Here is a 12,486-nt window from a genome sequence, read left to right as displayed (position 1 = left end):
AGACTTGATTTGTGATAAAGGTGTCCCTGCAGAGCTGTGGGAAAAGGCTGGCTTTTCAGTAAATGGTCTTGGAAAAATTGGATTTCCACATAGGAATAAGAAAAATAAACTTGACAAATATTTCACACCATAAAAATTACTTCTGGGGTCAGGAGATTATGGGTTGAAAAGTGAGAGGAAAGCCAATACAGATTCCAGCAGGTAGCATAGTAATGTACGTCTATAACTTTGGAGTATGTAAAAATAGTAAATGGTGCACAAAAAGACCTAATTATGATGCATTAGATAGAATTGATTAACTAGATTATAATACTATTAAGAAAGTCAGTTTTTCAAAGATTAATTATCATTAAGACCGTAGAAAATAAAACCAAGTAGGAGATACTATTGGCAAATGTTATAAGTAGCAAAGATTTTACATCCCAAATGACTAAAATTAAAAGAATTAATAATACCAACTGTTAAAATGCTCACACACTGAAGAGAGGGGTTTATTTTGTGATATTTAATTTGAAAAACTGAGAATTTTTCTAACATAATTTTAACATACATCTAGTATGTATGTGTGTGTGTGTGTGTGTGTGTATATATATATATATATATATATATATATATATATATATATATCTTGTAATCCAGTAATTCAATCCTAGTTATGTATTAAAAAATACACCTAAACGCATGGAAGGGAATGTGCAGACAGCATTGTTTACAAAAAACATATATTGTCAACACTAAATGTTCTTCACAAGGTGAATGGTTGCATGCATTTTGTATACCCACACAAAGGAATACTGTGCAGGAGTGAAAGAGTGAACCCCTGCTATTTGCAGCATCATAGGTCTGTCTCACACACAATACTGAGTGAAAGATGCCAGATACAAAAAGGTGCATACAGTATAATTCCATATATGAAATGTAGGAAAGATATACAATTATAGGATAGTTTTTAGAAATTTATGCTAAAGTGGTAAAACATTTTTTTTAAAAAGAGCAAGAAAGGCTATGATTAACATAAAAGTCAAGGGATTGATTCTTGTTGAGAAAGAGGGAGGGTGAAAATATTGAGGTAAGAGGTATCATTGGGTGCTGATAATGGGTGGTGGTTACATGGTTGCTTATTTGCTGAAAATCACCTAGCTGCATATTTCTGTTTTTTATACTTCTCTATATGTATGTTTCATTTCACAATATAAAGTTTAAAAGGTAAGATATATTAAAAACAACAAAAGCTATGTGTTTTAAAATAGGAATCTTGTTTTATTAAATTTAAATTTAAAATTACCCATATATCATTAAAAATTATCATAATGAGTTATGACATTACAAGGAAAAAGCTTCTTAATATTTTTTCTCAAAAAAACTTAATCACATTACTTGAATGCAAACAGATTATAAACTATTATCCTGTATCTATTGAGTTTAAAAATGTGTTCTCTTTTTTGTACTAAAATGTTGTTGTTATATTCAATTTTACAGAAACAATGGGTCATAAATTATAGACAATAGAAGAAAGTCTTAAGTTAAAAAATATACTTTAGGTTTCCTTTTTTTATATACCTCTGTATTCTAAAATAAATATAGTTGCACTTTAATGACATTGATTCTCTAATATTTTAGTTAGAAAATTCACCTTCATAACAATACTATTTGTCTTTTACAAAAATACTAAAATTTCCAACAAGTGTTAGATAAATGTCATATCAAACTATTTTAAGCTGATAAAGTATCTGTTTATTACCATCATTATGAGGCAGTGAATAAATGTTTATCTGCATGTGACAACACTGTTCCAAATACATAAATGCATGTATTTCATATATTTTAGATACCATATATACAGAAAATATTCATCATAATAATTACCAAAGATCTATAATGTTACCTATTAAATTAGGTATAATTACACAAATTTCACATTCCCAATATTTCAGAACTCAACTTTTCTTTATTTTATTTTTATTTATTTATTTTTTATTTATTTTTTTATTTTTAAAAAATATATTTTATTGATTTTTTACAGAGAGGAAGGGAGAGAGATAGAGAGTCAGAAACATCGATGAGAGAGAAACATCGATCAGCTGCCTCCTGCACATCTCCCACTAGGGATGTGCCCGCAACCCAGGTACATGCCCTTGACCGGAATCGAACCTGGGACCTTTCAGTCCGCAGGCCGACGCTCTATCCACCGAGCCAAACCGGTTTCGGCAACTTTTCTTTATTTTAGAGTACTTAACTATATCAGTCCTCCTACCAAGTCACTTTTTAATGAATGAAGTGTACAGGTAAAAGCATTGAGTGAGGGAAGTGTCATTTACTTTAAACCTTAGAAATTTAGTTGTTTACTATTTTATTCAATAGTTAGAGTATGCTTCACCCTGATTCATCAGTGCTCAAACTAAGCAATACATTGGTAAAGAACAGATTTTCTTTAAAAGATGCATTTTATTGCCCAGCCAATGTGGCTGAGTTGGTTGAGCATTGTCCCATGCACCAAGACATTGCTGGTTTGATTCTGGGGTCAGGGCACATGTCCAGGGTTGTGGCCTTCATCCCCAGCAGGAGGCATTAAGGAGGCAGCCGATCCATGAATTCTCTCTCTTCATTAATGTTTCTATCTCCCTCTCCCTTCCTCTCTCTCAAATCGATAAACAGTTTTTTAAAAAGATGCATTTTATTTCTTCCTTTAATGCCTGTTTTCAAACAGCTTCAGAGGCACATGCTCCCCAAATATATGAAAGTGCAGCACAATTCTTTAAATTTAAAAGAAATGTATATCACTGTATTAATTATAGCATGTAAACCTGTGAGGAGCGTACTTAAAGCTAATGCCTGTTAACGACACTATTTCAGACCTAAGGCAGCTGTCGTGGAAGCTTCCCGTTGCTTGGTGTTTCTAATGCTCTGTCGATTTGGCCATCTGAAGCCTCTCATCCCTGTCTTGTCATTTGCTTTTGAGGTAAGACATTTGCTTTCGGTGCCTATAGCAGGATTATACATCTACTGCTTATTTCATTCACTTATTCAACAATGTTTTTGCCTATTTTGTGACTAGTACTTGTGGGAAATTTTTACCTGTTCATCTACTTACCAAAACTTATTGTGTCACTTTGAGCTAGTTAATAGCGTTAAGCCTCAGTTTTCTGGTCTCTAATTTGGGATTGACATGGCTAATCTCACACAATTGTTGGACAAGTTACATTGCATGATGTTTATAAAGAAATTGGGCCACATACTTGGTTCTCAACAAATAGTAGAAGTTAATTACTAAAAGTTCTTGGCAAAGACTTTGTCACTTGAGATTTTTCTTTTTAGGGTGAAAATGAAAATTGTTGCATATTTTGTCAATTACCTATAATTCTACAGAATTATAATTACATAATACAGGCTAAGTAGCAGGTGAAAATAAGCTATCTGGGGTTATTTATTTGAGGCCCCTCTTTAAAAAATTACTGTCCATTTCCTGTGATTCTTCTAAAAGTAAATACCTTCTACGAGCAACAAAATACTTGGTAAACAAATTAAAGCAATATTAGAATATATTGCTGCTTTTTTTTGTTTTATAAAATGAGGAGACTAGTTTTATAGTCTCCTCATTATAAATTATCGCATTAAATTTCCTATAATTTATTGGCCCTGTGGGATTTTTCTACTATGAATGTGCACCCTAGAAAATATTAATCCATGATAGTTTTCTATATCATGTTTTTTATTAAGATGGTTAAAAATTAAGAGACATAAATACATTTTTATTCTTGCCCATCCATCCCTTATCCCTTAGGCCCTTTTTTAAAAGTTCTCATGTGGACATCCACCAAGTGCTTTACTAAATACTTTAGGTTCAAAAAGATTTCCACCATCAAGCACTTTTCCCCCCATTTTAATATTATGTGTATTATGAGGAACACACATTCTATATATTTCTGATTAATTTATACTAACATTATCAAAACAGGTGTTTTTAGCAGAATTTTACATTAAAATTGAGTTTTTAAAGAAGCATTTTAAATGCACTTTTTAGTTTAGTTTACTTTGTCTTGTCTTTTTTTGCTTGCTTTACTTTTCTTGTTTGAAAGCAGGAAGTGATTCCTTGCCAAGAGTAGATTAACCAGAAGAGCAAACATGTTGAATTTAGTTCACCATTGCAAACTTTGGATTTTGAGTGAGTTGGAAAATCGATCCAATCTCTATTAATTATATTGTTTGGGTAAAAATAGAAAGTCAGGAATGTTAGCAGTCTAGTTTTCTGCATGGCCCATTTCTGTCCACTGAACCAGCTTCCATCCTGTTGACTCACATCCCCTCCATTTCTCATGGCTGTCCTTTCCCCTGCCTTAGTTGTGGGTGTAATCGACCAGTGGCAGCCTGGTGAATTACGAGCAGGGGCTTAAGGTAAACATCATTTACTCCTAAGAAATTATTTCCACATCACCTAGTTTTTCTGCTTGGCATTCAAAAAAGAGAGGCCCTGCCCCTTTTTCTAATCACCTGTCCTGCATTTGAAATAACAAAGAGCCTCCTCCAGCCCGTGTGCCACGCGCTGTGTGATGATTTATGGCCTGAGCATCCGACACTCTCCGTGCACTAACAAGATGGCCTGCTGCGTTTGAAATATATCCCCCGAATGAAAGCAAACATGGCTTTGTGATATAAAGCCTTGTCAGCACTCGAGGAATTAAACACATACAAGACCTAAGTTTTTAGTTTTTCCTTTTTTGAGTTGCCTTTACGAATAGCTCAAATGGGTTACGATCCACGGGACAGTGTTTCATATATTTGAGGAGGACTCTAAGGGGAATCCTGACCCTGAGAAAAAGGTGCAGGGATATTTGGCAGAACGTCAACGTGGTTTCCACTAGTACATGACAGGGACTCATTATGGGCTTGCTGTTGCCTGTAAGCTGGTTTCACTACCATCAACTACGAGGCCAGGATGCCTGGTTCCAGATGCTCTCGCCAATTGACCGTAAAATTGCTATGCATTTCTGGCCAAGCCTTGAGATTTTAAAAGCTCCCCTCCCCCTTTCCTCAACACCCTAACCCCCAATTCCTTCTAAAAAGCTGCTCATTATTCTTCCTTTGCCCCCTGATCTCAGCAAAAGAAATACTTCTGGAATCAATTAGAAATGTCTGCCCTTGATGAGGTTTGCACGTGAGTTTGGAGTTGTGAGGCTTTGATAGTGGCAGCCAACAGCTGCAGTTTCAGGTGGTAAAATCTACCAAGGAATTTTCCAAGGTTTATTTACCACCATAAAAAATTTAAAAATAGGCAAGACAACTAGGGAAACTGTCTTATATGCCTTTGAAAGTGAGGTCAAATTTGGATTATGTATTTGTTTTATTCACAGTGAGCAAATTGGAGATCTCTGTTTGGGGGAGTCTTTTCGTTGCTTTAATAGATTGTGTCAAATGGTTATAAATACTGGAAATAGGGGTCTCCTTTCCGAAGGTTAATGGTAAAAGAGAATCTGTTATTTCTTCTGTCATATTAACTACTTGACAAGTAAAGATAGTCAAGGTTAATGGAACCTGTCTTCTGAAAACTAATGTGCATACTGTGTAGTACATTGGCCTACTTTCTTTCTCTCTATCTATGTGTATGTTTAAGATATTAATAAAAATTTGCAATAGTTTTTCTTTTTAAATCTAGGTATTTGGTAACTTTTATTAATGCTTATTTAATATGATGCTATAAACCTTTTTTATGTTTATGTGTCCAGTTAACATCATTAGCAATTGTAGCATGAAAATGACATAATTTTCCTAAAGCCAAATTGAAAATTATAGTAAAAACCCAGGTATCCAAATTATCACTTGGCACTTTCAACCACATGGCCTTTCCTTTCCTCGAATATATGATATGCTTCTTAGAAGTCTGCTTTTGTTTCTACTGCTGGCTAAAAAAATAGAGACAATTTCAAGCATACATTTTTATCACTAAAACTTTCATTCATAACTTCAAGAAATGCTATCAAACCCCCCACCCCAGAGAATCACTATTAACAGAATTTTAGTTTTTAGAACTACCTCTTCTTTTATAATTAAACTAGAGGCCCAATGCACAAAAATTCGTGCAAGAGTAGGCCTTCCTTCCCCTGGCTGCTGGCACTGGCTTCCCTCCAGCAACTAGGACCCTGGCTACTTCCCTCTGGCCACCAGCAGGCACCCGGAACCTGGGCTCTTACCTCCAGCCCCCGCTTCATCTGGAAGAACATCCGGAATGAGGCCCAGAAGGACATCTGGTCTAACTAGCATATTACCCTTTTATTATTATAGATGAATTTTTAAGCACCTGCTACTCCCCCCCCCCCAAAGTATTACAGCTTTTACTTTTATAATGGTGGAGAGGTATTTTGTGTTTGGAAGTATCTCTGTATTTAAAGGTGACAGAGGTAAGTTTAAATTTGCATTTTTATGTGCATTCTTTGTACATGTGTAGACATTTGCCCATTAATCACTCTGGTTTCTAGATTGAGGTCTATTAATTAGTGAACTGCATGAGTAAATAACCATTAGTAAGTGTACATAAAATATAGTACAATTTTATTATATTCATGGAATAACTTTAAGTAGGCTGATAAATTCGGTTACTTAGAATACCTAATGTTTCCAGGCATGCCATAATGTGAAAAAGGTTAAAAAGTCATATTTAATCTAATGATCTCATACTATTAACAAAAAATAACAACTTAACAACTTTTAATAACCATTTTTCAAAAATCATGCATTTATCCTTCATAAGCTCTGCATGTCACTGGTGAACCAAGCTTCCTTTAGAGTAAATCAAACAAACAAAAGCTATGTGTAACCTTTAACAACATCCTGGAAGTTACTTTGCTGTGATCAAATTGTTACAGAAAGGAAAAGCTAGCTAATTTGTTCATTCCTTTTCTCTGAGGTGAAACATGGCAGGTGCCAGCTTTTCCCAGGCAAATGTTCAGATGGAAGAGCAAAATTGGCTGTTTGGTATTGAACCCATTGACAGTTGAAACCTTCTCTCCAGGGAGGAAGTGGAGATCTACTCTCTGACTCTCAAATATTAGGCGTCCTGTTAGGTCTCAAGGGAGACTGTCAGCTCACTAATCACTATTTGGACATGTAATCTCAGAGAAAAGCATGCACCTGCTGGAAAGTTGCTGCCTGACACACTCACTTGCCACTCCTAAGTTTGCTGTTTAATGGGTGTCATCCTCTCTGCATGCCTATATAGTAGGTCCAGGGGAATTGGCTGCTACAGATTAAAAGCTAATAGAAAATTTTCCACACAGCTTATGTTGTCATTTATACTATTTCTACCAAGGGCTTCAATCTCATTTACAGCACAAGAAGGTAATACCTTCTTAAATTTTGTTTGTTTATGACAATGTCTGACACTGGCTTGGCCTAGCTTTATACAAGTATTTAAATTACTTGTGACGAGATGGAGAAAAAATTGGATTCAGATTCCAGACATACGCTGTTAAGAATTAACAATGTGAGGAAAGTCACTTAGTTCTCAGTTTCACCATCTGTAAGGTCAAGGGAATGAAGTAGATTTCTAAAGTTACTTCAGTGTTTAAGATTTCATACTGATTATGTGATTTAAAAATAAAACAATACCACGCAGATTAAATAATTGCTATTGATTTATATTCATATAATTAATTCACTAATAAGAATGATATTCCAAGAAATCTTTAAGAAATGAAGAGTTGAACCTATGAGATGTTTTAGTACATGACACATGAGGTCATAAAAGACAGGACTAATACAATTATGATCCTCACGGTGCCCTGTGAGAATTTGACTGCACCTTCGTGTAATCACCACCATGCTCTTTCCAACCTACAATGTCACTCCAAACAAATGAATTATCAAAGTAGATTTTTTAAAAAAAATTGCCTGCTATAAATCCATCTTCCAGACAAGGTTTCTTACCGGTAAGGATGGAGCTCAGAGGGATTCCCGGCCAGTGGAAACGGAGTCAGGGCATTGGAGTGGAGCCGGGAACAAACCTGTGATCAGGAGCACTGGGCATTGGATCCTGAAGCCAGTCTCTTTGAAGTAAATGACAGCAAGCCTTTATGAAGGCTCCCTGAGCGTCCGTGTGCCGAAAGCCAGTGATAGCTCTGCACAGAGAATGCTATCAATACTCAGCAAGATTAAATTATTGTCAGTGGGCCTAGCGTAAAAGTAACCAGAGGCATAGAATTCTTTCCCTTTACTCTCACTAAGTGTTCATTATAAATCACTGAGGCGTCACTCACACAAAGAAATCTCAGTGTAAGACATAGTTAGTGGCTTACAGTAAACATGTGGACGTGTTTAATCAAAATGCATTAGGCAGATAATTTAGAGAAACTTTAAAGGTTGCTCTTCTGTTTTTGTTATTGATGCTGTGTACAAATCACAATGCAAAAGAATTATTTTTCTCAGTGTGCTAAATACTCTTAGGGATTGTGGAAGGCTATGAATAGTTTTGTATGAGATTTCCACTTATTTTAAATTCAGCCCTATGACAGCTAAAATGGTGGGCTTATTTCAACCTGCAGTGGTAGTAGTCATTCAGGCTTATTTCATTATTTCAGAGGAAAATATTCAGGTGAAAAGGAGAGATACTTTATTCATATTAACTCCAGTAATAATGCCCCTAGAAATGTAGATTCTATACTAGTATTATAAGGGAGCAAATAGAAAGCAATCTAGGTAAAGCTATAGCAAAATAGCATATCTTGGAAAATGCCTGTTTTCAAAAAAACTGTATGATATACTTAGTTTTACTTAGGAGTTTGAGATTATTTTTACTCTCTTCATGCAGCCTTCTGGGCAGTTTCATCCATTATTTAGTATACTTGTACTTAGTTCTGGCCAGCATCATTTTAAGCAAGTATTTGACCTTAGGAGTAATAATATAAATATGTGTTGGTGAGATTTTCTCATGAGAGAGGGTTCAGGTGAGTGAATTCAGGTATCCTTTGGATGGAGTTGGGTCATTGGAATGTGGGCCTTTGGAGAAAAATTAGACTTTGAAACGCTCAACTGTTCTCTTTGGATTTCATACAAGTCACAAGGGATTTTAAAGGGTGAGGCAGAAGTAGATTTACAGTTCTGAGTACATGAAACACAGAATTTAATTCTTCTGTTGTTATTTATTAATTATTGTATTGTTTTCCATACGAACAACTGTAAACCTAGTTTGACCCACCCTTTGTTTACTCCCACTTCTGATAAAATATATATGTAAAACATTGTTATATATTATATAATAGAATACAGATTATGTAATCACTAGAGGCCCAGTGCACGAAATTCGTGCACTGGGGGTGGGGGTTCCCTCAGCCTAGCCTGCCCCTCTCACAGTCTGGGAGTCCTCAGTGGATGTCCTACTGATGGCCACAGTCTGGCAGCAGAGGCTCGGAGCAGGCGTCCTGTGTGTGTGTGTGTGTGTGTGTGTGTGTGTGTGTGTGTGTCTGCTGGGGGCCTGCCCCCAGCCACACCATGGAGGCTTGGAGCAGGAGCCCGTCTGTGTGGATCTCTCAGGCTCCTGGCCTCCACTGCATGTTGTACTCTCCCTTGAGCTATGGCCAGGATGGGAGCGCTGCTTGCAAGCCGGGCTTTCCTGCTCCAGGATCGCCATGGCGACGGGGGAGCAGGCCCAGCTGGAGGCTGACCACAGGCCGGGCTTTCCTGCTTCCAGGTCTACATGGAAACCTGGGAACAGGCCCAGCATGGAGCTGCCCACAGGCCAGGCTTGCTCTCCTGCTCCCAAATCCCCATGGTGACCGGGGAGCAGGCCCAGCTGGGGGCTGCCCGCAGGCCAGGCTTTCCTGCTCCTGGATCAGGCCCAGCTTGGGGCTGCCCTCAGGCCGGGCTTTCCTGCTCCTGGATCAGGCGCAGCTGGGGGCTGCCTACAGGCCGCACTTTTCTACTTACCGATGGCCAGATCACCACAGCGACCCAGGGCCCAGTGTAACTTTCCTGCTCTCCAATAGTCATAGGGGGCGGGGCTTAACAGTGCGGGGCTTAGGCGGCATGGGGGTCCCGGCTGGGGCTGGGGCTTATGCCCCACTGCCCAGGGCTGCACATGGGGCCCGGGTGGCAGCTCGCGCTGTCCCACCCTGCCTGTAGTATAGGATAGAGGCCTGGTGCATGGGTGGGGGCCAGCTGGTTTGCCCTGAAGGGTGTCCCGGATCAGGGTGGAGGTCCCGCTTGGGTGCCTGGCCAGCCTGGATGAGGGGCTGATGGCTGTTTTTAGGCTGCCTGCACACGCTTTAGGGTGGGGGTCCCCACTGGGGTGCCTGGCCAGTCTGGATGATGGGCTGAGGGCTGTTTTCAGGCTAGCGGGTGACAGAAGCTCCCAGCCTCTCCTTTTTTTTTTTTTTTTCTGGTATTAATTTACTTTCTATGGCTGTCACTGGAGCTGAGAGCCAGCTTTAGTTCTGAGGCCGGCTCCAGCTTGAGGCCTCGGCTGCTGAAAGCAGATATCTGGGCTTTGTTTAGCTTCTATAATTGAAACTCTTTTGCAATCACTGCTGCTCTAAGCTCTGAGCCCGCTGCCAGCTGAAAGCAGCTATGTAGAGCTTGTTTAGCTTCTATAATTGCAACATTGTTGCATCTGGAGCTCAGAGCTGGTCTGCCACAGGCCGGGAACCTTGGCTTCCTCTGCCACTGGAGCAAGCAAGCCTCCTGTTTGTTTCAGCTGCCTGGCTGCCGGACGCCATCTTAGTTGGCAGTTAATTTGCATATCCTGCTGATTAGCCAATGGGAAGCATTTGGGGGTATGGTCAATTTGCATGTTTCTCTTTTATTAGATAGGATACTAATTATCCTATCTAATAAAGCTGTAATATGCAAATTGACCATCACTTCATGACAAAGATGGTGGCGCCCACAGCCAATAAGGAGGGCATATTCAAATTGATGCAACAAAGATCACGGCTGGGCTGGGTTGCTTATGTCGTCACCATGGCGATGACACAGGTGTTCTGCCCCGCCCCAGCCGCTCCAGGCCTCTGGGCAGCACGCTAAGGCAGAAAGCGGCTCCAAGCTGGAGCAAAGGTGGTGCTGGCAGCCAGGGAAAGGAAGGCCTATTCTTGCATGATCCTTTGTGCATCAGACCTCTAGTCTACACTAATAACAGACAAACATGCAAATTGACCATACCTTCGCTATGCCTTAAGCCCCGCCCACCAGCCAATCAGAGCGACTATATGCAAATTAACCCAACCAAGATGGCGGCCGGCAGCCACAGAGCTGGAGCAAGCAGGAGGCTTAATTTCCCCAATGATGGAGGAAGCCAAGCTGCCGCGTCGGCTCTGAGCTCCACTCAAAGCAACACAGTTTCAATTATAGAAGGTAAATAAACCCCAGATACCTGCTTTCAGCCGACTGCGGCCACGGAGCTGGAGTGAGCAGGAGGCTTCCCTCCCGCCCACCCTGGCCAGCTCTGAACTCTACTCAAAGCAACAAAGTTTCAATTATAGAAGGTAAATAAATCCCAGAATAAAGAAAAAAAGGAGAGGCTGGGAGCTTCTGTCGCAGGAGAGGCTTGGCCAGCTTGAAAACGGCCATCAGCCCCTCACCCAGACTGGCCAGGCACCCCAGTGGGGACCCTCACACTGAAAGGGGTGTGACCAGCTGCAAACAGCCATCAGTCCCTCACCTAGGCTAGCCAGGCACCCCAGTGGGATCCCCACCCTGATCCGGGACACCATTCAGGGCAAACCAGCTGGCCCCCACCTGTGCACCAGGCCTCTATCCCATATGATAAAAGGGTAATATGGAAATTGACCCTAACAGCAGAACGACTGGGAATGACTGGTCACTATGACACACACTGACCACCAGGGGGCAGACGCTCAATGCAGGAGCTGTTCCCTGGTGGTCAGTGTGCTCCCACAGGGGGAACTCTGCTCAGCCACAAGCCACGTTGATGGCTGCCAGCACAGCAGTGGTGGCAAGAGCCTCTCCTGCCTCCTCAGCAGCACTAAGGATGTCTGACTGCAGCTTAGGTCTGCTCCCTGCTGGTAAGTGGACATCCCCCAAGGGCTGCCGGGCTGCCAGAGGGATGTTTGACTGCCAGCTTGGGCCTGATCCCCCAGGGAGTGGGCCTAAGCCAGCAGGTGGACATCCTCCGAGGGGTCCTAGACTGCAAGAGGGCATAGGCCATTCTGAGGGACCCCCTCGAGTGCACAAATTTTTGTGCACTGGGCCTCTAGTTATGTTATAAAACATTATAGGAACATTATGAATGTCAAAGATATTCTGGAATAGCAAATGTGACAAAGACTAGGAGTTAACCACAGGAAAATATCTTTGAGAGTAAGAACTATGAATGAAATTTATTTTGTAAGAATACAGGCAAAAGAAGTTATAAGGTGTTACTTTTGACATAAGGATAGATCTAATATACCAGTAATAGTCTCCTTTTATATCAAGATGGGAGGATAACAGACTTTGTTTTACTTCAGTGCCTGCCAGTGAGCAGGATCTATATCAGGGGTGGGC

The 12,486-nt window shown here is 40.2% G+C and overlaps 1 protein-coding gene across 3 annotated transcripts in view; it reads left to right on the top strand.

Annotated features, from left to right (window-relative positions):
- Window positions 1-12,486, top strand: part of AGMO (alkylglycerol monooxygenase) — a 279,485-nt gene that overhangs the window by 158,343 nt on the left and 108,656 nt on the right. For all 3 annotated transcript variants that reach the window (XR_009454758.1, XM_059712464.1, XM_059712463.1), the window contains one exon: window positions 2,854-2,959. Coding sequence is in view for 2 of the 3 variants with exons in the window: in XM_059712464.1 (XP_059568447.1) it covers window positions 2,854-2,959 (106 nt within the window). In the remaining variant the exon portion in view is untranslated. The remainder of the gene's footprint in view (window positions 1-2,853; window positions 2,960-12,486) is intronic.

Source organism: Myotis daubentonii, chromosome 10, assembly GCF_963259705.1.
Source record: "Myotis daubentonii chromosome 10, mMyoDau2.1, whole genome shotgun sequence".
In the NCBI taxonomy this organism is placed as follows: domain Eukaryota; kingdom Metazoa; phylum Chordata; class Mammalia; order Chiroptera; family Vespertilionidae; genus Myotis; species Myotis daubentonii.
Note: the sequence above shows the minus strand (reverse complement) of the source record. Positions and strands in the feature narration are given on the sequence as shown.